The following is a 27377-nucleotide window of genomic DNA, read 5'->3' on the forward strand; positions in this document are numbered from 1 at the left end:
GTCCTGTCTCCCTTCCCTAAATCAGGGTTTCAACCAACCACAGTCCACAGTTAACACATAAAAGAAGTAGATTTCATCTTTATTTACTAAATACAAAGAATTCCCTTACTTTTCTTATAAGCTGAAATTAGAATTTATTCAACTTGATCAAAAGCCTTTTCATGTAATTGCTATATCAATCTGAACATACATTATTGTTATACATTCCAATATTTATATGTATAGGAATGTACCAAAATTTCTGCATTTCAGATGTAGTGCGTACTCTCATATAAAGTAGAGTACCATAAAAGTATCATTAATTAACTAAGAATCAAGACAAACTTTACTACTCCACTTATTAACACACATTTCTTCAACTCAATAAAAAGCAAATGATTAATAACTACGGTAGAATAACCAACAATTTCAGCAACAGATCCACCAATATTCTACCCGATTAAGGAATTAAATAGCTAGAACGAAATACTAAATCTCATAATAAAAAACCCTAAAACCATCCCCTCCTTAGCCATGCAATAGGAAAGGGGGGCAAAAAAAGGAACCCTAAATCAGAGATTACTTTTGCAGAACTAAATCATCACACAACGACGTCGTATGGCCCGCTCGGATCCATCTGCTTGCACAAGCTCAGATACGTGAGGAACAGCACCCGATCCTTTGCGCCGGTGCGATGATTCTTCGTGTGCTTGCAGAAATACTTGAGCTGCTCAAGCGTACAGCACCCCAGCATCTTCCCCATCAGCAGAAACAGCCAATTGATGCTCCTCTTCTTCGCCGAGATCACCGGCTTCACGCTCCCTTCCTGATTGCAGAAATCACACCGAGGAAGCTCCGGATTCTTCCACTCATTCGGCGCGCGGTGCCGCATCAGCGCCTGATTCTCCGCCACGAACGTCGAGATCTCAGCGAATCTCTCCTCCAGATCGAACTCCATCACGAATTTCTCCTCGCATTTTCTGCACTCAACATCGCCGAAGATCGCCGTGATTCCCTGCGCGCGGAGGTAATTCAGGCTCCGCACCGTCGCGCGGCCGGTCCCCGCCCACGGATACGGCGGCGGAATCACCGGATTCTTCCCCTCCAGCGGCGCCCTAGCCGGATTTCTTATCAATTGGCGGCGGTGGTGCGTGGTTGCCGGCGGATCCGCTGCCGGCATGACGAAGGAAGGCGGAGGAGGAGGAGGTGGTAAGTTGGCGCCGGAAAAGGCCATGGCCTTGGCAGAGGCGACAGAGAGGCTGAGGGCTAGGAATTCGCCATTTTCGATGTCGGATTGCTTTCGCTTTCTGTTGCTGTTACACTCCATTTTTGCAGTATTTTGAGTGAGAGTTCTGAGAGAGAGGGACAGTGAGAGAGAAGGGGTATTTGAAAGGAGACGAAAGTTTGTTAGAGAAATAAAATAGATATTTTTAGTGGAAATTGTTGATATTTCCCCCTAAAAATGGGGCTAGGGTTTTTGGTGATTTTTACTACTATTTCATAAATGTAAAAAAAAATACTTTTTCTTTGTATTAGTAATTACATTGCATCCATTTCCGTACTGCAAAATATGTACATTTTGTCTTTCCAGCTAATTTTGTTGATTAATTTATTTCAGATACAAATCATGAGGTTATTATCTTAAAAGCTGTAAAATAGTGGAGATTTGAATTCGAGTCAATATTCAGTAATGTTCTGATTAATTAATTAACACTCGGTCATATATTTTAATTATAAGCCGTGCATGCATAAGTTCATAATTCAACGTATAATCATGGAAATGTGACTGTTCGTTGAGAAGAAAAAAAATACCCCTATAACACTACAGTTGCAACTATTTTTTTAAAAACCAAAAGCGTCCTCTGTGGATGGGTTTAGGCAGACCCCCAACCCGTAAATAAGATCAAAATGTAATGTTCTAAAAACATGATCTTAGCCCAAAAGTAACCAAGATCTAAACTAGAACATGAAGATGCAAAGTAAAGGTCCCACAAGTCGGGATTATCCATTCTATCAAGTGGAAAAAAGATGACTAAATACACTAAGGGAGAAACGAAAAAAGATCAAAACCAACCACCAGAAGAGTTAGATCAACCCACATCTCTACGCCGGAAACGGAAGTTAGGATATCCCAGCTGGTCCATCCTAACTAGCGCCTTCACGTACCGAGGCGCAGAGATTGGATCAAAATATGTAAGGGCAGGGGTCTGGACCCCCTACCTGCCAGAAAATCAGCAGCCCGGTTTCCTTCTCTGTAGATGTGTGAGAATCGAACATGCCGCTGAACTGTCATGCTCCAGATCAAAGCCATATGATGTCTAAAATCTGCAGAGCCAAAGTGTCTAGATGACAATAAACTAACCAGAGATGCTGAGTCCAGCTCTATCCAAATGTGAGTAGAAAGCTCCATAGTCATCTCCAAACCCCGAATCAGAGCCAAAAACTCCGCTTCAAAGCTCGATGATGCAGCTATCGGAGCACAAAAAGCCCGCAGAAGGCCTCCATCAGAGTCACGAACCAATCCTCCCTCCCTCGCCGCCAGTGTCGATGTAGAGAAGACACCGTTTGTGTTCAGCTTCACCCAAGGTGCATCAGGGGGATGCCATAGGATCATGAGCGACCGCAGAACACGCTGTCTGGGGAGAAAGACATGAAATCAACCGACGACGAGCATTCCCTCCAATGAGTCGAGGTGATCCTACCGGCCAGAACTAGCAGATGATGAGTGACCTGCCAAATAACATGTGAATGATGAAAAGGACGACCGCCATGCTTGCAGCCGTTCCTCTCCGTCCAAAGAAACCAAGCAATCAAACAAGGAACAAGAAAACTAATATGCATGGCAGGAGTCCTCTGGAAAGAAGACCTCCGTCAGTGACCTAGTCTAAGTGCAATATCAGTGCTCGTGTGAATCGGTGTGTGCGAGGAAGGAAACCAGGCATCGAAATACTCCCATGCAGAAACCGCCGACTGACTCGAAAAAAAGACATGGCTGAGAGACTCGACCGAATGAGACCTACAACACTGACACCTAGACGCTAACTCAATCCCCCACTTCTGCAACTTCTCATCCACCGGCAGCCTACCAAATAGTAACCTTCAAATGAACACCGACATGGTAGGAGTCAACCCCTGGTTTCAAATAAAACCAAAATTCTCCCTCTTCGGCAGTCTAGTCCCACTACAGTTGCAACTAATTAATGTTATATTTCTTCATTTCGATAAAATATTTATGCACATATATACTTAGTTGAGTATTAGAGTAATTTTTTTCTTTCATAGTATTATATTCATACAATATTTTATTAAGACATTTTTATAATATATTACCATCGCTAAAAATACACAAAGCATAACAAGGTATGTAAAAATTTAGATTTACTTGTTGATATGGTATAACTGCATAAAGATATGGCTTTATCTGCTATAGTGAAATACGGTTTATATAACTAATTAGTATTTCTTTTAAGACTTGGCCAAATTAGACATATACGCATCTTTGGTATTAAGAAAATGAAATAATTAAATTTTCGTTAAAATTCCACTACGTAGCACAATATTTATTTATTTTGCTTCTTTTTACATTGTTGTTCAGATAGTTTATCCAACAGTGTACAACACAGCACCATGACACTGATAGAACTGCTACTAGTGATTCAGTGACACCTTGAATATTAATTATGTAATTAGTCTAACAACAATAAATGCAGAAATCCAAAATATTAAATTTTTGAGAGATAAAATGAGAAGTAATGGACATCATACAATGTTTCTTATACACATAAGGTGATTAATGAATTTAATACATTATTGAGTTTAATGTAGCTTATGGCCCCAACCCAAACATTGAAACTATTTTGTAAAAATGATATTAACTTAAAATATACAAAAAATAGGCAAACTTCAAGAAGGAAAATGGCTCGAACTTGAATTAATACAAAAAAAAAAAAAAAAATTCGAAACATGTCTAAACATGATAGGAACTTTGCAATACAAAAATAGGCTATTTTTTAGAAAAAAGGACCAATTATTTTTTTGAAAAATTGTAAACAAAGCATAAAGTTTAAACATGTATAGTATGCTGGCAGAAAATATGATATATATTGTGTTCCATCAAACTCCACCAAGGCATGTATTCTCTCATTCAGAACATGGTGTTATTCCAAAGTTGCTTCATTGCGAAAAAATTTAGATTAAAATATGTCGTGCCATGCTTAATTGCTAATTAGTGTAACTAATGTGCCAAAAACATACCGAACCTCAAATTGCTAAAAATATTTAGATCATGGGCCAAAACGCAGTAGTATTTGAAAGGCCGAGCTCGAGCTCTATCAAATTATTGGGATGATTGCCCTTAATAAAAATAAATGAAATTAGAAATAAATGACTCCTATTATTTACTATGGAATAACAAGTTCTTAGATACATTGTATTTCCATTCAATATGCAAACCATGCTTAAATAATAAATTCAGTGAGTGGGTATTGTTTTAAAGAAGTAACAAATTTAAAGGTGGTGATTAGTGTGGTACGTGTACGTATTATCGCATATAAATAAATACTACCACTCTGCAGCTGCATACATCGATTGTACATTCCGCAGTGGTACCTCACCACTCGTTTTTAGAAATTCATATATACTACTCCATGTAATAAAATTTCTGTGAGATCGCATTTCAGTTATTAAGTCTCTATACATTTACAATTATTTCTTGATTTGATTAATGGCGCCTTTTGGGTTAATTACCCAAAATATTCTATGACTCAACCTCCAGTTTTCTGTATCAAATTAATAATCAAATCCATTGTATTAGCATATTTGTAGTATCAAACGAATTTAGTAAATACTAGTAGTAGTAGTAGTAGTAAAATTTACATACATAAAAGTGGAAAAGCAAAAAAAAAATTATAAACAATAAAGTGGTCGTAACTGCCTCGTTGCAGTCTGGCACTCGACACATTGTACAGTGGTACCCATTGTCTTTGTAATAACAAATTCAGGACACATGTACATGGCATATTATAATATAGTTGCTGTTTTTTCTATAATTCATCTGCACATATTTCAATTCGTTTAAGTTTCCTTTTTTAATGACCCCTTTTTTTTCCTAATACAAGTCAAATCCTTCACTAAAAATTTAAGGTTAGCTGTAGTATTTGGTTCTAATTCTGAAGTCATATGTAAAATTGACATTCATTTTTTAAAATATAATAACAAAAAATGGCTAAGTTTTATGAAAATTGTAAAAATAGCCTTTTAGCCTTTGGGCTTTTCGATGGGCCATAAAAAATATGGACACTATAAGTTGAACAAAAACAAAAATGCAATGTTGCATTTATTCCAATTTCCAAACAACTAAAGATGAAATTAATTAAAAGGCATCGATGGTCATGGATAGGCTTCAATAACTGCTGGAATGGCCTTGATATGTTTGACTGTAAACCTACTGAAACCAGCCCCTTTCACTACATATTCCCACTCCTTCAAAGTCCTCTCTTTCCCTGAAGTATGAGCCAACATCACCATGTCCAACGCTAACCGCACGTCGCTATACTTGTCCCTGTCCTCTTCCTCCTCTTCCCCGATCACCGCCTCCACGATCATCACCTTCTCTTTAATCGCCTCCTTGCATTTCCTCAATATCGCTATACATTCCTCGTCGTTCCAATCATGTAGCACCGACTATATATATTTTACACAAAAATATCAACGTCTTTGGTACATAGTAAAAAGCTAAGAAAATCCCATAAAAGTTCGCTTCATTATTTGTAATGAAAAAGAAATGAAAATCATGCAGATTTTCCTATTCTATTTTCATAGTTTTATAATTATTGTACACAAATTTTATACGTAGTGGATAGTGGTGACTTCTCTGTAAATTCGGTAAAGAAAATAGTGTCAGTCTCTCTCATTACAAATAGACTAAAATGCTGGCATTTTGGAGAAATTTTTTCAATAAAGTGCAAAAGTTTGAGGACGTATGATATATTTTTAAAAATTGAGTACCACATTCAATAAAATTTAGGAATAAAAAAATACTCCATACTAGTAGTTCACTCACTTATCAAACATTATACGTTGAGTTAGTCAGGGGCCCCTCCTCAAAAATTTGTACTATATACTTATTTCTTTAAATTTGTATATTTGTTTGAATTCCTTCTTAAATGCCCCTACTCAATTATTTAATTATTTGTTTATATATAATTTTACCCCTCTTGATTTAATTCTTGCTTGCGCCCCTAGAGTTAGTGTGTATTAATCTCTAATAAAAGATTTAATCAATGTAGAAAGTAAGATCGGAGTAAAAAAAAAACCATGAGAAAAGCAGCATCAGCTTTGGGAACAGCCACAAACATGTCTCCGGCGACGGGCTCAACTCCGTCGCAAGGCGGCGCCACTCCAACCACATGAGGCAGATCAAAGTTAATCCCACGAATCCAAGGAAAGGCCTTCACCAGAATCCGGAGGGCGGTCCCATCGCCGCCGCCAACATCCACCAGCGAGGAAATCCCATCAAACACCTCCGGGCACTGCTCCACCACCGCAGCCGAGGACGCGGCTGCGATGCAGCTCATTCCGTCATCCAACAGCTTGCTGTGCTCCGGATTGGCATCGCAGTGGCCCCAGAGGTCGCGGCCGTGCTCGTCCTCGAACGGCGATCCGTCCGCTTGGCGAGCACGCAGACTGAGGCGCTGCCACGGCGCCAGCATCGTCGGCGTGCTCTCCAGGAGGACTAGCGCCGCCATGCTGTCGGCAGCGCCTCTTATGAGCAGACGCGAGAGGGGCGTCTGCGAGTACGAGGAGGCAGTGTGGGTGAAGATGCGGCGGTGGACGAGGTAGCGCATGATGCGGCGGAGGACCGGCTGGGAGCAGCCGAGGGCGGCGGAGAGGGAGGGGAGAGTCATGGAGCCGCCGTGGGAGTCGATGACGTCGGCGATTTGGAGATCGATGGCGCATTTGACTATGGCCATGGGAGTGAAGCCCAAGGCGTAGCTCCACATCTCTAATTTGGCGTCGGCGGTGATTGAGGCTTTTAGTTCTGCCATTTTTGGGCTTTGGAGTAGTTTTGTTGAGGAAGATGAAGGGAAAAGGGATGTATATAAGGACTCCATCACCAGTGACGGAGGCCTAGACGTGGAGTCGATGGCTAATGGCCCCAACATTTTTAAAATATGATTTCAAAATATAAAGTTTAAACAATACTCATACTCCATCTATATAAAAAATAGTCTTTTATACTCCCTCTTGGCCTCTGTCGCCCATTAATCATCACATTTTCACCCTGCACAAGTTTTTAAAAAATTACTCCATCCGTCCCTGAAATTTTGTCACATTTTTTCATTTCCGTCCATCCCATAAAATTTATCACATTTTACTTTTTATCATTTTTGATAGTAGACCCTACATTCCACTAACTTATTCCCACTCACATTTTATTATAAAACTAATACTTTAAAAGTAAAACCCACATTCTATCAATTTTTTCAACCCCACTTTCCATTATACATCTTAAAACCTGTGCCCGGTCAAACTGTAACAAAATTTGGAGGACAGAGGGGTAGTAAAGAGTGAGTTAAAAAAAAGTTAATGGAATATATATACAAAGTATTAATTTTATTAAATGTGAGTAAAATATAGGGTCTAATACCAAAAAAAACTAATAACAAATAATAGATGGATGAAGTATTTTCATTTCAATTTGTTTAGTTTTATTAAAACTAGTCTCATATAGTATTAAAAATTGAAAGATTCTTTAATTTGTTGCACTTTTTAATCTTTCTTCGAATTTTATTAATTTTATATTAAAATACGTACTCATCCATCAACAATATTATTTTTATAGATAAAATAAGTGTATATATTTACATAGTATTTTAATATTTAATTTTATTTCATTATTTTTCATATGTAAATCATGAAACTTAACCCGTTTTGACATTTTTAACATCTGTCATTTAAAAAAATATTTATTCTTTTTTTATACGGAGTAGTAAATAGACTGCACAATCCATTATATTATTTTTTACTTATTTTGTTGTTAAACTAAATATCAAAGTAGGAATCCATAGTCACTAATTCTTTTCACCCATTTAATTTATAAAGTTAAATAATTTTTAAGACACATTAAAACGTGTTTTTAAACATCAACGGAAGTAGTATTTGGTATGGTCACATAAGTTATTAGATAGTACTAATTCAGATGATATCTTATCATTCATACAGTACTCCATAATTTTGTTACGTAAAATAGTACTTCCTCCGTCCACTAATAAACTTCTCATTTTGTCTTTTTTGTCCGTCCACCCCATAAACGTCTTATTTCCTTTTTACTATTATTTTTGGTATTCCTTTTTATTATTTTTGGTAATGAACCTCACATTGCACTAATTTTAATTCACTCATATTTTATATAAAATTAATTAATATACGATAGAACCTATCTTCCACTAATTTTTCAACTACCTTCTATAACATTTCTTAAAATTCAGATCAAAAATTCTTGTATTGGTGGAAAGTATTTTTCTAATTTTTTTAATTACTTAAAATCAATGTCGAGATAAAGTATGAGGAATGGACGAATTTAAGGTTATTTATGGCCAGTCATAGTCATGATTATGAGTGATGATGCTTGTGATTGACTAGTGGGACGTGTTTATTGTGCAAGTGGGATACCTAATAATATTGCATGTGGTATGTATTTTAATAGCTAACTAAGGAAATCACTTTATAATTTATCATAATTTATATCGGTGATTAAGAATATATTTTTTAGTTGTTGATTACTGGTGTGCCAAACATGAATGCACTTCAACTTCGTGAATCATGAGTTAAGAGTGTAATTATCAGTGTGTATTAGAACAACTGTAATAATCACGACTAAGATCTAGATATGAGATCCAAGAAATTGGAATTTTCCTTTTGTTGTTTGAATACGTACGTAATTGAGTAATTGACGATTTGCAAGAAAGGACAAAAGAAGATTGTAACACAAGATTTAACAACCCCCACTAAACTCACAATATTAGATATATAGAGAGAGTTAACTAGTCACTATACTCCATTTCGCTTCATTCAAATTTTCTATTGCATTTTAATACGATATCTTATGTCAAATTTGTGAATAATTGAGTATAGAATAATTTTAATATTTTAGAATCTAGATATCCGACTGATGGTTGGGCGAATTTTTGATGGTAGTAAATGCAGGTAATGAATATAGATCACGACACAAGGAATTACGTGGTTCGATTTACTGAAGTAAATCTACGTCCACGGGAAGAAAGGAGGGCAAGATTGTATTGCTTGATCTGGTTTACAGCTTACAAATACAGACTTGCTATATGTTATTTGATGTCTAGCCCTTTCCTCTATCTGATCTAAGTTCTATTTATACATTGAACTAAGATCGTGGCTTGCATCACCACTAACTAGGTAGTGGATGTCGTGGAGGTCATGAGATCCTGCATGGGTCCACTATCTCTTTGTTTGGTCCGCTATCCTGCATGAGATCCTGCATGAGTTGACACCACTAAATAGATCGTGTAGTGGAGGTCGTGGAGGTTCTGCATGAGTCCACTATCTCCCAGTTCGGTCGAATACTGAGACCGAACTTCTGAACTATTGCCGAGCAGCTTTTGCCGATCTGAGAGTAGAGCTTGATTGGTCGGCTTTTACCGAGCTGTAGGCTGGGGCCGAACTCTTTGGTAATGCCGAACTGATTGGTTGGCTTTTACCGAGCTGTAGGCTGGGGCCGAACTCTTTGGTAATGCCGAACTGATACTCTTCCTTGGGCTTTGGGCTGATGGGCCGTCACTGCTATTGGGCTTGTTTAGTACGTACCCCATCACTACCCCCCCCGAAAAGCGAAGTGAATCACTTCGGCGAAGCGAGTCACTTCGGCATTCTGGATAAAGGTACGGGGGAGGCTGACGTCAGGGGACGTGCCTTGCGCGTGACTGCATTAAATGCGACAGTAAAATCCGGCCGTTGAATCCTGAAAAGGTGGGATTCGAAACGGTGCGATGATTTTGAAATCTTCTCCGAATCTGATAAATACGTCCTTTCTTCATCATTTGAACACTTTTGCTATTGCTTCTTCTGCATTCTCTCTCTTTTGCGTAAAAATTTCCTTCCACTTTCAAGAATTTCTTCAGAATTTCTTCAGACTTTCAAAGAGTAAGAACCATGTCTTCTTCTTCTTCTTCTGAGTCAGGTAGCGGTAGGAAAGGGGGTAAGGGGTCTTCTAGCCGGAAAGAATCCGGGGAGAAGACCGTAGAGTATTTTCACAGCATCTTGAGTAAGGATACTGTGATATCCTTACACGAAAAATATTTTTTTCCTGGGGGGAAGGTTGCGATTCCCGACGACCTTCATAGGGCTGACTCGCCGCCGGAGGGTTACGCCACCGTTTATGAAGCCGGCTTGGAATGCGGGCTTCGTTTCCCTCTTCCCCCTGCCTTTGTAGAGCTGCTAGATTTTTTTCAACTCCCTTTAGGTCAGGTGACTCCGAACTCTTGGAGGCACTTATCGGCCTTTGCTGCCGAACTGCGTAGGCTAGATAAGGATCTGTCTCTGAGGGCAATCCTTAATTTCTTCCAGTTTAAGAGGAAGGGATCTTGGTTTTACTTGATCCCTTTACAGCCCTTTAGGGCCTTCTGCAAAACCAAGTGGCCAAAGTGGCAACATCGCTTCTTTTTTTATAATAGGACAGCGGCTCCGGGCTTTCCCTGGAGAGGGCCGAAGTCCGTGATTCCTCATCCTCGGTTAGAACCGTTGGACGAGCTCGAGGGCGAGCTCAATAAGATTCCTATGATTAGGAAGCAGTACCTGGAGTCTGAGCTCGTCAAGGGCGACTTCGTGTTCGACTCCTCGTCTTCGGACGAAGAGACTGAGGGTGAGGAATTCTTTTTTATGCATTACTGCCTTGACGACGAAAACTAACCTTGTTTTCTTGCTTTTTGGCAGTGAACTTGCTGAACAAGATTAGTCGCAAATCCTCCGAATCTAAGGAACCGGAGAGGCCGAAAACCACCAGCTCGGCGTCTGATGCCGAGAAGAATCCGAAGAGGCAAAAGACCTCTTCTTCGGATCCAAAAAAGCCGGAGTCCACTTCGGCAAAGGGGAAGGGGAAGACCCAGAAGCCCCCAAGAGCGCCAGAGAAAGACGTGGTCTTGGCGCCTCCTTCGGAACATATCTGTGAGCCATTTTTATGGCCCACGGACTTCGCCGAGGTGAATTCTCTTCTTGATTTTCTGGCCTTGCTATTTTCCTGTATTTTTTGTGGCCCCTCGGTTGACTTTTTCCTTTTTCCATTTTCAGAGGAACGATATGCTCTCCAAGCTCGTCGCCGTTGAACTCTCCAAAGCGTCCAACGATTATGCTGAGATGCAGAGGAAGTTGGCGGCTGCTCGTCACCAGGCCGAACAGGCTAAGGCAGACTTTGAGAAGGCCAGAGCTGCTAGGATCTCGGCCCAGGATGAAGCCCAGTTTGCCAAAAACCAGCTCGTCATCCAGCGAGAGCAGACGAAACGGAGGGATGCTGCCGCCGTGGTTGCCCAAGGGGAGGTTCTCCGTGCTTTCGCGGAGAAACTCTTTCTGAGCAATCAATTTTCGGCCTTTGTCGGTGATCTGCTGAAACTGATGACCGATAATGCCGAGCAGGGGCCCGAAGTCGTTCTGCCGCTGTACGGCCGAGAGATAGCAGCTCGTCTCCAGAGTCTGCCGCTCCTTGAGGAGCTTGCTTCGTCCTCGGTCCTGCTTTCTGCTGACCGAGTTCGTAGTTGCCGAGCTGACCGGGACGAGAATATGGAGGCTATCTTTGCCTCCTTAGGGCCAGTTTCACCCGCTCCAATTTTCCACGGAGAGGGTGAGACCGAGCAGCTTGATCAGCAGACCGGAGACAGGCAGGCCGAGCAAGAGGTGCTGCTGATCGGTGATGGGGGCACCGAGCAGGCTGGGGGGAGCAGGGAGGCCGAGGCTGAAGCTGAGGCAGACAAGGAGAAGGAAGCTGAACCTCACCGAGGAGCCGGAGACGAAGCTGGCGGAGTATGATTTCGTCTCCCTTCTCTTAGTTTAGTTTCTTCCTTCTTGTAAAATGGCCTTGAAGCCCTCGTGTAAAAATTTTTTTTTTTCTTATGAATGAAAAAATTCTTCTTTCTGCACTTGTGTCTTCGTATAGCTTTTCGTACTCTCTTTTACTCCTGTTGTGGTTTACTACCTGCTCAGTAAACTGAAATGCCGAACTGACATAGGCTGCTTTGTATTCTTAACTCTTAAGGAGCTGGAGGTACTTCACTGGAAGCGGCTGTACTCTTCCGCTTTAGACGAAGCTGAGAAAAAAGCCATAGCTGACCAGATGAAGAATGACGAACTCTTGGCTTGTTTAGTGAAGCTGGAGGCCGACAATAAGGACTTAGAGTCCGAAAAGAAAGATCTGGAGGCCGAACTGAATACTGCCGTCGCTGAGAGGACTGCGTATGAGGATTTCATCAGCAGGCGCGGGGGAATGACCATCTCTGAAGTTCAGGAACGAGTTGACGAACTGTGGGAGGAGTATCACGTACTCCGGAGGAACAATGCGCTGGAGAGCTCGGCTTGCCAACAAGTTGTGAAATCATTGCGGCGCTGGGCTTCTCGGTACGACATCGTTCTTTCCCGGCGTCCTTCAATCGAGAGATTCCTTAGGCATTTCCCGCCAACAGATGCTCATACTCCAGCTCAAACCTCTGATCCACTTGCTCAAAATCCTACTCCAAATCAGCAACGAACTCAGGAGCAACCGGAAACGTCAAGACGAGAACGGACTCAGGAGCAACCAGAAACGTCAAGACAAGGACGGACTGAAGTTCGTAGAGGAGCTGTGATTATGAGTGAGCAAGATCAACAAATGCTTCGTGAAGAGACTCTTCGCCGCCGAGGTGCCAGTACTTCCCGGACTCAAGGAAGAGGCGGTAGGTCGATCAGAGCATCTCGTCGACCTGCTTATTCTTCAGCTGCCCGGAACGCCCGAACTCGGCTTCATGAGGATTTTGTGAATAGATGGCTCAACTTTAGCAACCAGGGACAGTAGAATAGTCCTTTGTAATAGCGTAACGCCTTCTCGTAGGGCAGCGGAGTTGTATGCCGAACAAGTTTTAATAAATGAAATCTTCATTTCGCTTCTATCACTGCGTATTTACAGCTCAGCGAAAAAATTTCATCGTGCTCGTCCCCGGTCTTATGAAGTAAACTTCTTTGACCGGACTTGGTCCTCGGTCTTATGAAATAAACTTCTTTGACCGGACTCGTCTTTGGTCTTATGAAGTAAACTTCTTTAACCGTACTCGTCTTTGGTCTTATGAAGTAAATTTCTTTGACCGGACTTGGTCCTCGGTCTTATGAAATAAACTTCTTTGACCGGACTCGTCTTTGGTCTTATGAAGTAAACTTCTTTGACCGGACTCGTCTTTGGTCTTATGAAGTAAATTTCTTTGACCGGACTAAGTTTGTGTCCTAATTTGGTGAGTTTTATCGCGTGGATCGGACTTTCCCTTGTCCTAATTCGGCGAGTTTTATCGCGTGGATCGGACTTTCCCTTGTCCTAATTCGGCGAGTTTTATCGCGTGGATCGGACTTTCCCTTTGTTGCAGTTCGTTTCAGACGAACTGCTTGTTTCTTAAGCTAAATTGTGGTCTTGTATCCTCCTTAGAAGCTTGGACTCACAATCGTTGGCTCATATATGTTCTAAAAAGGGGATCAGCCTTCGAAGAACAAGATACCTCAGTAACATTTGTAAGAGACGACACGCATATAGACAGACAAAACGCACATAGACGAACAAAACGCACATAGACAAACATGAAAAACAAGTAAAAAACAAAGAAAGCACATACCCCTAGGACCGAACTAGACACAAGACTGACTGACCGGACTGTCTCTTACAAATGGAACTTCTTGAGGTTGGAAATGTACCATGTTCGGGGTACTTGTTCTCCTGACATGTGAGTCAATTTGTAAGACCCTTTGCCGAGGACTTCTGACACCCGATATGGACCTTCCCATGTGGGTTCGAGTTTGCCCAGCTTTTCTGCTCGGCTTACTTCATTGTTTCTCAAGACGAGATCTCCCACTTGAAATTGCAGCTTTTTCACCCTTTGGTTATAATACCGGGCTACTTGCTCCTTGTACTTGGCTGCTTTTATGCAGGCCAATTCTCTTCTTTCTTCGGCCAGATCTAGTTCGGCTCTCAGTCCGTCATCATTCATTTCTGAGGAGAAATTTAGAGTTCGGGGACTGGGTACGCCGATCTCAACCGGAATCACGGCGGGCGGGCGGCTTCTCAGGATTGAGACGTGGCCCCAATCGGTCTTGCACCGGAGTCCTTTGAATCCTTTCAAAAGGAGTTCGGCGAGGATGTCCCTGATCGCCAAAAGGAGTTCGGCGAGGATGTCCCTGATCGCTATGATCGGGCTTCCTCCCGTCTCCTCGGGATGAGCTGTCTAAAGACCGTTTGCGACGGTCTGCCTCATCGGCACGGGAGAACTGGTCCGCAATGTCCCACATCTCTTGAGCTGTTTGCGGACTGCATTCCACGAGCTTTCTGTAGAGAGCTCCGGGCAGGATTCCATTTTGGAATGCCGAAATGACAAGTAGATCATTGAGATCATCTACTTGTAGGCATTCCTTGTGGAACCTCGTCATAAAGTCGCTGATCTTTTCGTCGCGACCTTGACGTGTAGAAAGCAGCTGAGCCGAAGTGATTCGGGCTTCCGCTTTCTGAAAGAACCTCCTGTGGAAAGCATCCATTAGATCTCGGTAAGATCTAATGCTGCCTTGGGGGAGGCTATCGAACCACCTTCTTGCGTTCCCGATAAGCAGCTCGGGAAACAGCTTGCACATATGGACCTCATTGAGACCCTGGTTCACCATGTTATACTGATAGCGTCCCAGGAAGTCATGAGGATTCACTAACCGTCATAAGTCATTGACGGAGTTCGGTAGTTCTGTGGTAAGGGAGTTCGGGTGATATCGTCCGAGAACGGAGTCTTCAATGCTCCGTACATGGCGAACCCGACATCTCTTCGGTATGGAGGAGATGGAGTTCTCCTGTGATTCCGGTACCGAGGAGGAACAGGAACATGTCGGGGTTGAGGATTCTTCTTCCTGGAAGACACGGCACTACTGCGGTAGTGACTTTCATGTCTGGATGAGGAGGGAGAATCCACCGTTTTCGTCTCCGGCTTTTGGCCCTTTTGCAGGAAAATTAAGAACTCTTCCTGCTTCTCGGCCAAAAACAACTTGACAGCCTCGTTCAAATCGGACTGCTGGGAAGACTTGGTGCGATGAGTCTTTGAGCGGTTTGTTCCTTCTCCGTGAGAACTGGAAGTAGATTTCTCCCGAGGCCGTTTTCCAGACCTGCGGGCTGGACTAGCTTCCTCATGGTTACCACGAACGGTATTATGGGTGTTACGTGATCTGGTATGCATTTTTTTTTTTGGTGGAAGAGGATCAAAAACTCGCTTTATCACAAATTTGGTTCTCTGTTTCCCACAGACGGCGCCAGTGATGGTTGGGCGAATTTTTGATGGTAGTAAATGCAGGTAATGAATATAGATCACGACACAAGGAATTACGTGGTTCGATTTACTGAAGTAAATCTACGTCCACGGGAAGAAAGGAGGGCAAGATTGTATTGCTTGATCTGGTTTACAGCTTACAAATACAGACTTGCTATATGTTATTTGATGTCTAGCCCTTTCCTCTATCTGATCTAAGTTCTATTTATACATTGAACTAAGATCGTGGCTTGCATCACCACTAACTAGGTAGTGGATGTCGTGGAGGTCATGAGATCCTGCATGGGTCCACTATCTCTTTGTTTGGTCCGCTATCCTGCATGAGATCCTGCATGAGTTGACACCACTAAATAGATCGTGTAGTGGAGGTCGTGGAGGTTCTGCATGAGTCTACTATCTCCCAGTTCGGTCGAATACTGAGACCGAACTTCTAAACTATTGCCGAGCAGCTTTTGCCGATCTGAGAGTAGAGCTTGATTGGTCGGCTTTTACCGAGCTGTAGGCTGGGGCCGAACTCTTTGGTAATGCCGAACTGATTGGTTGGCTTTTACCGAGCTGTAGGCTGGGGCCGAACTCTTTGGTAATGCCGAACTGATACTCTTCCTTGGGCTTTGGGCTGATGGGCCGTCACTGCTATTGGGCTTGTTTAGTACGTACCCCATCACCGACCACATGTGACATGTCTCATCCATGCATTAAATAATATATCACACAAATTGACGATAAATTATCTTAATCACATTATTCCAATCGCACAAATATGCAAATAAGATATGCAATTAACTAACAATATTGTATTACCGTTCAGATAACATTATTATTTTGTAACCCCAATTATTTAATTGAGAATGCATTCTATATATAAAAAAATCTCCCTAGAATAATACACTGATCCAAAATTATTTGAATATAAATAGCTAAATCATTAATTGATTTAAAAATTATTTCTTTCATGTATCAGAGTACATATGTTGTTATGCGTTGCATTTCACTTTGTTTATTAATCCATTTGTGTAATACATTTTTCAGAAATCTTGAATTAAAATTTTCTATATCAAGTTTAAAAGGAGAGCGGCAGAAATCAGAGAAGATGTCATCTGGAAACTGGAACATAGAAAAGTGAAATTCATACAAGATACTAATAGAAGATTATCACCACAAGAACTTAACATTCACAAATCACATAGTATCAATGAGAAAAAAAATCTAGAAGCCGAAGATCGTACCTAGATTAACTCACCAAGAGAGGGAGAAAATGAGAAAAAAAAGCCGAAAGAGATAAGAGAAGTGTAAAAGGATTGAATGAATTGCTCATCAAGAGATGAAGTCTCCTCGATCCCGGGCTCGAAAGGCATAAAAATGCAGAAGTTGTTCGGGTTGTTAATGGGCCATATTCTCCGCCTTCGACCATGTTGGAAAGTGTAATATTGATCACGTGAAAGCTGTCTTCATTGTCTAAAATTTGGCCCATCACTCACAAGTCACAAGAAGTCAAGAATACAGAATCCTATAATTATAATCACCAGCATCACAGATCAAAATCACCATAATTAATTCGTCTAATGGGTAATAATAGTGGGCTCGAGTTAGTGGGTCATACACATGGGCCATAATAATATGTCAATGTTATAAGTGGATTGATAAGAGAGACAGCTAGTTGCTATTAAAGAGGAAACAAAACAAAAGGAAAAAAATTGTATTTTCGTCCAAAACAATGCACAAAGACTTAAAGTACTACTATATTTCAGAATTTAGAGACTCCATGTTAATTTTTGAGTACAGTGATTGTGAATGTTAAAATTCAATTATTCAACGATAATTCACTCTATATAAATATAATATTAGTATGTAAATAGAAATAATGTTTTTAATTATAATGGATCTTACGATTCTTTCTGTATATATCAGAAGATAAGATCTGAAGTAATAAAAAAAATTTAAGCTGCAAATGTGCAGGGCCAAGTCACATAACACAGTCATAAGATAAGATCTAAGTAAAATAAAGCTGGACTTTTTTTTTCCAATCATAGAAATTGTTGGGATATCATTTTACTGTTTCCACTTTCCAACACAAATATATGTGACCGCAGCTTATTGCTGGATTGTCACACCTCACTATAATTATAATGAACAATAACATAAGTTATAATTAAGGTTCATTTCACTAATATAACTCAAATCCGACTTTGTATGTAGAAAAAACGTCTTATCAATTAAATTATGCTTCAGTCTTTTTTTCACTAATGTAATTCAACTCCGATTTTGTATGAAGGAAAAATATCTAAACGATTTGATTATGTTTAAGTCTTCTTTTTAAGGAGGGATTCGATTGTATCTGTTCTAAAGGTTAATTACGAATAATAATAAAATTTTCCAATATTGATCAAAATTATACAACATTAGTATTAAAATTAACATAGTAATAGATTTACTAGTAATGTTTATAGGTACGAAGCTACAAGATATTTATATTTTTCAACATATATAGTTGCTATTAGTACTATTCTTTCTGCTAGAACCTTCTTGTAAAGTCAACACCACCCAAACGTTCCAATTCCTAAATCAAGTCAATTTTGAAAAACTTGCTGATGATTATTATAGGTCTTCGAAGCTTCAAAACTAACCAACTCTTTTTATTTTCTTTAATTTGTTTCTCAATCAAAATTTATGATTTTATTTTTGTTATTAAAACAATGTGCACAAGAGAATTGGAAAGATATTTATTATGACCAAAGGATATATATGAAATTAAAATACATTAAAATATTTTAATAAACCTAAAATGATGAACATATGAAAAAAATTCTTTTATTGGTTTGAAAACTGAAAGAATAAATATATGTGCTAATTGTGTAGGTTTCAAATGTAATAACACATTTTTAAAAATCTAAAATGATGAAGTTATAAAAAAATGCTTTAAAAGATTTGAAAAAACAGAAAAAGTAAATACATATGTGAATTGTGTAGGTTTCAACTTCCAAATGCATTAAAATATTATAAAAAACAAAAGAAATGCATAAGATTTAATAAAACAGAAAAATAAAGATATCTGCAAGGATGGGTTTCTATTTTGGAATCCATATTAGAATATTAAAGATGATAATTGAATAAACAAAAGAAAAAGAGCAAATGGCGAGCGAGTATGATGGGAATTGAAGCAAATGGAATAAACAAAGAAAAAACGAAACTAGGAGATGCGTTGAAGGGATTCAAACTCAGTCTCGTACTGTGTTAGAAGTGGAAAATACTAGTGGACCAAGTCACCAAGTTATTGCTACCTACATCTAATTACATTATGAAGACAAGTTTTGGGGGTACAGTGGTACCCCTTGTTCCCATGTGGCTCCGCCACTGAGTAGAATTACGAGATGAAGCAGCAGAGTGCTGAGAGCAAGTTACATGGCCATGGTGTGATCGACTCTGTTCTTTTCTTTGGTTGGGAATGTTGTTTTGGAAATTACAAGTTCATTTGAAATATAGGTTTCTTGTTTGAAGGGTTTTCATTTGAATTGTCCTCTAGACCTCTACTCCTCTTGATAGACATGTAAGCAATTAGGATTTATAATTTTGGACACAATATGTAAACAAGCCGGTAACCTATTTTGTACACTATTATTATTTATATTTATATTAATAGTGAACTATATTTTCAGTACCTAAATTTTGTACTAATATCAAACGCGGTACTCAAATTTAAAAATATCACCACATTCGTAGACTTTGATTTAATATCGTTGGAAGAATTTTTGTACTTTTTAGATTTTTTTTGGTACAGAATACCTTCCAGCTAGGGGCAGATGTAGAAATTGATATGAGGAAGGGTAAGAATATATTATAAATAAAATTTTAAGGCATTGAGAAGGGCATTTAGAGAAGAATTTCAAATAAATTTATAAATTACAAGAAAAATAACATGGATAAAATTTTTTGAGGAGGGGCATTTGCCCCACCATTCCTCCACGTGGCTCCCCCCATGCTTCCGGCCCTTAAGGGGCATTTTCATCCATTGACGAAAGAGAAATTCACATAAATTTGTTAAAATTGAACATATTTTGAATTTTTATATAAAATTCAATAAATTATATTATCCTAATATAGGATTGATTTGTTTTACACAAATTTTATTCAAATTTTTATGCAAATTCAGAAAAGGAAATGGTGGAAATATCTCTCATCACAAATAGACTAAAATGACCTTAAGTGCTAGAGAATATTTTTGACCAAAAAAAAAAGTGCAAAAGTCCCTGCAACAATATTAAATCAAAGTGTATAGATGTGTGGTGATATTTTTTAAGTTTAAGTATCTCGTTTAATACCAATCCAAAGCTTAGGTATCAGAAATATAGTTCACTCTTTATATTAATTAATTATTTAAATTGTTTAGTGTATGTAAGTTAGGTTTTATATAGACAGGCTAAGATGATATCTACAACCAGTTGGTCATTTCTTCAGGTGGTATATATTTAAAAAGATATTTGGGACTTTCAAAAAAGATATTATGAATTGAATAAGTATATGAGGACAATATATCATGTATTATCACTTGTGAAATGTTGCTGTCGCTGGGCCATATATCATGTATTATTACAATAGTGAGGTGAGTGAGAATCATATCATTATCATCACATATATATTGTGTGAATTGTTATACTATGATTCATGACGAGGATGATTGGACTTAAAGAGTGTACAAAATATTACTACTAATATTAATATTGTTTATGGTATATAGTCAAATCATCACGCTATGGCAGTTACTATCACAACTTGACACATAATGCTCTTATATAAATGAATTTGGGCATCATTATGTGTTGCATTAATATATCATTGCCGGATGCAAACATTGACTTATATATTATTTAAATTACTAGTATATAAGATAGAATCATCAATTACATGAAACATGTGATAACCGATGATTCTATCACCTTGTTGTTTTCTAGTGAATTAACCTGTTCTTTTTCTCATATGTTTATGCAATGTGTGGCATGTATTTTATGAATTTGGATAAAACATGCTTTGTCATGGATTACTAAAAGATGGTTAAAGGCTGACCAATTTGGTATCAAACTGATCATTGGTGAGAAAATGTGACTGATTGTTTAAGGTTTCAGTGGGAAGCTTCCATCAATAAAAAAAACATTAGTCATTTGCCACTTTAATTTACAGCATAACAAAATGTGCCCAAATAATAATTAAATAATTATTTTTTTTACACATTTTGCAAAATTCGGTTTAATTTGGGCCAAGAGATGTGCGTGGCACAATAGTCCACCCCTCTTCGTTTAACGGTAAGTAGAGATGCCCAAGGTTTTCGATTCCGGCGGTTAATCGCAGAACCGTAACCGCCGGTTCCGGTTGCAAACCAGAACCAACCATATTTTGAACCGCGGGCCGGTTCCGGTTCCAAATTTTACGAACCGAAACCGTGCCGGAACCGCCGATTCTGGACGGTTCCAAGCCAGAACAGTGAAAAACCGTCGGAAAACCGTGAAATCTAGCCGGAACCGTGAAAACCGGCGGAAACCGGCAGTTCGAAACCGTGAAAAACCGTAAAAAACGGCCGGAAAACCGGTAGTTCGGAACCGGAACAGCTGGTTTTCGAACCGAAACCGGAACCCTGAAATAGCCTCACGGTTCGATTCCGGTTCCACATTTCTCGAAACCGGAACCCACGGTTCCGAACTGTGGGCATGTCTAACTGTAAGTTCATTCACAACACATCTCTTAGGTGTCTCATAATAGGGATAGAGGCTTTGCATTGTAAATATTCTAGAATTAGTGGTAAAGCCGCAAGGTCTTTACATGTGGGCCCCCCTCTCAAACTTCTACATAGAGTATAGTATTTTGTTGAAAAAAATTACAAATTTATTCAAATTTCCTTATAAATGCTAGTATCTCTCAGTTCCTCAAACTTCCCTCACATAAGTTTTTGCCCCTATTAAGTTGAATTCTTGGCTCCGGCCCTTCTAAGGAAGATACTATAATATCATAAATTTATAAATTAATAATGGATAATATCAAAAAAAATATTTTTTAATAATTCTTGAATCGATATTGCAACTGAATTAATTTCAAAATAAATAAGAAAAAAAGGAGAAAAGTTAATTAAATTTTGAAGTAGAGATCCGAGCAAATTGAAAATAAAAATGTGTAAATTTTTTAAATTGAAATGCATTAATATAAAAGATCTAATGAAAAAAAAAATTGTAAAAATAACCTAATACTATAATACAATACATTTGATACAAAGATATTTTAAGAACATGTGGTTATTGATGTGATTTGCTATTATATTTTGATATGGTCAACAACTTCGTGAATTGTGTGATATACGTTATATTCTCAGGTTGATTGTAATAATAATATAGTACGACATTGATTAAACTGTCTATGTCATATAAAATGAAACATGACACAGACCAAAATATATTGGGGTTAACTTTTAAATTATAGACTAGTATAATTAGTTTTATTGCTAGTAAAATATGGAACTCGTATGTTTTGCTGTAGCCTAATAACATAATTTGAATTTTGAAAATATATGTAAATACATGGACGCAATTTATAAAGTAAAGGATATTTATTTTCAAGAAATTGAAAATATTAGTAGACGTCTTTTTTTCACGTGATTTGCGACAAAAAATATGCGTTTCAAGGTGTACGAGAATAAGTAGATATTTCCAAACAACCTTGATTTGCATTGAAATCATAATAAGCAGAATTGCAGAAGAAACACAGTTGCTAATTTCATAGAAAGCGAAATATGTCGTATAAATTCTTAGGTAAAAGCTACACGAAACAACAAATTAAATGTGACACGTAGATTTTCTCGACTAGCTACTATTACCATTACAGATGTCGCTCGAAATTTGTAAATCGACCTAAATAATAAGCTATATTTAGAGATTTGGAATTGAGAATATTAATCAGATCAAATTATTCTTATCAAGATTTATTATTTGTATCTATATATTATAAATCATTATAATAAAAAAATTCATTAAGAACATTTTTAATATAATTAAGGACGCTAATTTGTGTTTCTAAATATACTCCTAACACTTTAAAAAACATCTTTATTGTTGGTATCTCAACAAAAATTAGAGGATCCAAATGGAAGCGTCCTCTAAAAACAAAAGATTAAATTAACTTTGTCTTTAATTTATGAATGATTTTTTTTTCATCCTAAATTGTTACTCTTACATCCCATAGTAGATGTCGCACTTTTCTTTTTAGTATGTCCCACAAAAGATGCCACAATTTCAACGAAAAATCGATGCAATTTTTATTCATCAAATACCTCTTGATTAGTTGATTGGCCAATAAGGTAGGGGCATCTTTTGATCAAGTAGATACAGCCATCTCACATATGAATATATGAAACTCCCATACTAGTTTGCCTGTATAATTATTTAATTAGACGACAAAGATGGATATCAGGCTCCCAAATATTTAATACATAAATGTTTTATCTAATTGTTGCTCTATCGTTACACAGTAATTGAGTATCTTTGCTTTTATCTACCCAATATTTTAATATATATCCATAGTAGTGTCTTCTTAATTTCTTCCTATAAATAGCAAACATCTTTTGTGTATTCTCAACTCACCAAGGGAGATTCAGATACAGATTCAAATTATAGCAATGAGATATACTATAGCTAGTATCCTCTTTCTTTCACTGGTATTCCCATTCCTCTCTAGTCCCCTTATAAATTGTTAATACGGTCCTTTTTATTAATGTGTTGTAAACTGATCGCATGTTCCTTTTTTATTAATGTTTATTTTAGCAAGTCATATCGAGTTCCACTATAAAAACTATTAAGGCAGTTAGTTTGTATTTATAAATACATCTCATATGCTCTCTATTAAATTTATGAAACATAAATGAAAATGTCCTATAATATTAAAAGATTAAGATGTGGAGTAGTTGACAAATTTGTCCAAAAGAAAGCATCCTAAAATTTTGTAATATTTCATAATTATCCAATTGTTTGCGTCACCAATTTATTTTTGTTGTTGTGTATGGCTATACTCGGCTAATTTTGCGTCTCCGAAAAAATGCAGATAGCTTGCAGTGTCAATGCAAGAAAAGATGGAGGGGAATATTGGCAAGGTGTTGTGAAGGATCAAAAAGTGGAAGGAAATGGCTGCCACACGGTGGGGGAGTCAACAATATTCGATGTCAAACCTAAGTACGAGGAATCTTTTGCAAATGGCTTTGAGAGAAGGGCTCATACTAATACTCATGTCAACCATTTAGGTCTTGTGAGAGAGTTTGAGCCTAGGCCTAGTGCCACGTCTTATGTTAGTAACCTCAAGCCTCAAGATGAGAAATCTATTGTGAGAGATTTTGAACCTAGGCCTAGTATCACATCTTATGTTGATAACCTCAAACCTGAAGATGAGAAATCTTTTGTGAGGGATTTTGAGCCTAGGCCCAGTATCACATCTTATGTTGGTAACCTCAAGCCTGAAGATGAGAAATCTTTTGTAAGAGATTTTGAGTCTAGGCCTAGTGCTACATCTTATGTTGGTAACCTCAAGCCTCAAGATGAGAAATCTTTTGTGAGGGATTTTGAACCTAGGCCCAGTGTCACATCTTATGTTGGTAACCTCAAGCCTGGAGATGAGAAATCTTTTGTGAGGGATTTTGAGCCTAGGCCCAGTATCACATCTTATGTTGGTAACCTCAAGCCTGAAGATGATAAATCTTTTGTGAGGGATTTTGAGCCTAGGCCCAGTATCACATCTTATGTTGGTAACCTCAAGCCTGAAGATGAGAAATCTTTTGTAAGAGATTTTGAGTCTAGGCCTAGTGCTACATCTTATGTTGGTAACCTCAAGCCTCAAAATGAGAAATCTTTTGTGAGTGATTTTGAACCTAGGCCCAGTGTCACATCTTATGTTGGTAACCTCAAGCCTGAAGATGATAAATCTTTTGTGAGGGATTTTGAGCCTAGGCCCAGTATCACATCTTATGTTGGTAACCTCAAGCCTGAAGATGAGAAATCTTTTGTAAGAGATTTTGAGTCTAGCCCTAGTGCTACATCTTATGTTGGTAACCTCAAGCCTGAAGATGATAAATCTTTTGTGAGGGATTTTGAGCCTAGGCCCAGTATCACATCTTATGTTGGTAACCTCAAGCCTGAAGATGAGAAATCTTTTGTAAGAGATCGAGTCTAGGCCTAGTGCTACATCTTATGTTGGTAACCTCAAGCCTCAAAATGAGAAATCTTTTGTGAGTGATTTTGAACCTAGGCCTAGTGTCACATCTTATGTTGGTAACCTCAAGCCTGAAGATGATAAATCTTTTGTGAGGGATTTTGAGCCTAGGCCCAGTATCACAACCTATGTTGGTAACCTCAAGCCTGAAGATGAGAAATCTTTTGTAAGAGATTTTGAGTCTAGGCCTAGTGCTACATCTTATGTTGGTAACCTCAAGCCTCAAGATGAGAAATCTTTTGTGAGGGATTTTGAACCTAGGCCCAGTGTCACATCTTATGTTGGTAACCTCAAGCCTGAAGATGAGAAATCTTTTGTGAGGGATTTTGAGCCTAGACCCAGTATCACATCTTATGTTGGTAACCTCAAGCCTGAAGATGAGAAATCTTTTGTGAAGGATTTTGAGTCTAGGCCTAGCGCTGCATCTTATGTTGGTAATGGTAAGCCTATAGGTGGGAAATCAAATGCTTACGATTTTGAGCAAAGACCTAATGTTTCAGCATACACTGATGACGTTAGCTCCAAGAAGGAGAAATCAAATGCTAATGACTTTGAGCCAAAACCTAATGTTTCAGCATATACTGATGATATTAGCTCAAAGAAGGAGAAATCTTATGGGGAAGAATTTGAGTCAAGACCTAATGTTTCAGTATACACTGGTGATGTTAGCTCAAAGAAGGAGAAATCTTATGGTGGAGACTTTGAGCCACGACCCAATCTTTCAGCATATAGTGACGAGTGAAAATGAATCATGAGTGGGAAGTTTATATGTTGTTATGTGTGCTTTTATTTATGCTTTTAATTATAATGTATGATGGTGTATAAGAGTGTGGTTTTCGAATAAAGTTTAGTCATGTATGGCATGAAAAGTGTGTATTGGCTCTGAGTCTTGGGTATGTTCGTTTTTATAGTTGCAATCTTGCTTTAAAACAACTCACCTTGTTTACGTAACTATTTTGGTATTTATGTGTTCACCTTCCCAGTTATGCCATGATTTGGGGTCAATTCTGTGCAAAAACATTTGTTTAGTTTATGTGAATTATTTCTGCCAAGCCCAAGTTATGGCTAAAGCCCGCACTGTTCATCAGTATTAGCCAAGAATTAAATCTGTGAAACAACGTAGTATTCAAATCTGATGAGCCAAGAATTGAACAAAAATAACTAATTTAAAGCCATGATGGTGGGCCATATTCACCGAACGCAAAGAATTAAAATCATGCTCGTGGGCCATCCTGCCACAATTCTTGCAGGAATTAAATCAGAACATTTCAAATAACGTAAGTTGAACACGCCATAAAGTATGAGATTGCTAGCTAGTTGAGTATCGGGGATAGGGATGCTATCTAAACCTAAATCGTAAACACGTTGGCCTAATGTACCGAAATATAAATATATACATTTAATAAAAAAATCTACAAAACATCATACACCCACCTCTCATTAAGCCTAAAGTATACTCAAATGGCAAATAAAAAAACTTCTTATTTTCTGAACTACGTTTGTGGTTATATGTTTATTCTATACTAAGATCATATGTTTATTAAAATTTTATTTATATATACGTTAAGATCCAGTAAAAATGATAAATATTAATTAGTGAAAATGAAATTATTTTAGCCTCTTCAAAATGCATTAGTATAAAAATCTAATGAAATAAAAAAAATTGTATAAGGACCTAATAAAATAAAATACATTTGATAAAAAAAATTTAAATAACCTAGTAAAATAAATTATATTAATACAATAAGTTTTGCCTATTTATACTGTCAATCTTCATAAATCGCGTGATATACATTACATTCACTTGTTGATTTCATTTTTTGAGGTAATGAAATCAGGCTAAGCCTGACACTTGTTGATTTCTAGTGTATTGTTTGGTAGGGGTGCACCATGGTCTATAAGTGAAATCTTGTCAAAAATCAAAGCAAATCTTAGCCATTGGATCATTAGATTGAATGACTGTGATAATAATATCCGAGCTACATTATTACACTAAAAGCGTTACATTATTGGTTGAGCTACATTATTAGACTATACAATCTACATTATTAGACTAAAACGTGTTACATTATTAGCCGAGCTACATTATTACACTACACAATCTACATTATTAGATGACACGTGACATTAATCTAACGGTTACATCACAAGATTCAATGACTGTGATTTGCTTTGATTTTTGACATAATTTCAGTTATGGATATAAACACACGTTATTGGTTGAACTATTTATATAATGTAAAATGAAATATTATATAGACCACGATAAATTAGGGTAAAAAATTCTTTAATATAGATTAATTGTAGACTAACAATAGTAGCAATATTTTTATTACTAGTTAATATGGAATCCATGTGTTGTTATTTTATTTTAAATTGATCGGATGCTTGTGTCGTTTTTTCTGTAGACGAATAACATAATTTGAAAATATATGTAATAAAATAGCGATATTTATCTTCAAGAAAATTATTATATTTACAATGCCATTGATGAGGAGAATTCACATGATTTGCGACGAAAATTATGCATTTCATGGCGTACGAGAATAAATAGATATTTCCAAATTCCAAACAACCTTTGCATTAAAATAAAATAAGCAGAAGAAACACAGT

At 37.9% G+C, this 27377-nt stretch overlaps 4 protein-coding genes across 4 annotated transcripts; 2 read left to right on the plus strand and 2 right to left on the minus strand.

Annotated features, from left to right (window-relative positions):
* Positions 1 to 375: 375 nt before the first annotated feature.
* LOC121744268 lies at positions 376 to 1323 on the minus strand. The gene has a single exon (XM_042137748.1). It carries the CDS (start codon positions 1304 to 1306, stop codon positions 581 to 583), a length of 726 nt encoding a protein of 241 aa, XP_041993682.1. The 5' UTR covers positions 1307 to 1323; the 3' UTR covers positions 376 to 580.
* A 3867-nt stretch (positions 1324 to 5190) lies between these two features.
* On the minus strand, positions 5191 to 7147 carry LOC121744267 (acetylserotonin O-methyltransferase-like). The gene is made up of 2 exons (XM_042137747.1): positions 6294 to 7147; positions 5191 to 5661 (listed from the first exon to the last, which is right to left on the minus strand). Exons 1-2 carry the CDS (start codon positions 7140 to 7142, stop codon positions 5368 to 5370), a joined length of 1143 nt encoding a protein of 380 aa, XP_041993681.1. The 5' UTR covers positions 7143 to 7147; the 3' UTR covers positions 5191 to 5367.
* Positions 7148 to 23158: 16011 nt separating this feature from the next.
* Positions 23159 to 25633, plus strand: LOC121743690. Its single transcript, XM_042137019.1, has 2 exons — positions 23159 to 23223; positions 23607 to 25633. The coding sequence occupies exons 1-2, from the start codon at positions 23185 to 23187 to the stop codon at positions 24723 to 24725; spliced, it is 1158 nt and encodes a 385-aa protein (XP_041992953.1). The 5' UTR covers positions 23159 to 23184; the 3' UTR covers positions 24726 to 25633.
* LOC121744673 lies at positions 24743 to 25506 on the plus strand. The gene is made up of 2 exons (XM_042138259.1): positions 24743 to 24748; positions 24835 to 25506. The coding sequence occupies exons 1-2, from the start codon at positions 24743 to 24745 to the stop codon at positions 25504 to 25506; spliced, it is 678 nt and encodes a 225-aa protein (XP_041994193.1).
* Positions 25634 to 27377: the final 1744 nt, after the last annotated feature.

This window comes from Salvia splendens, chromosome 8 (assembly GCF_004379255.2).
Source record: "Salvia splendens isolate huo1 chromosome 8, SspV2, whole genome shotgun sequence".
Classification (NCBI taxonomy): domain Eukaryota; kingdom Viridiplantae; phylum Streptophyta; class Magnoliopsida; order Lamiales; family Lamiaceae; genus Salvia; species Salvia splendens.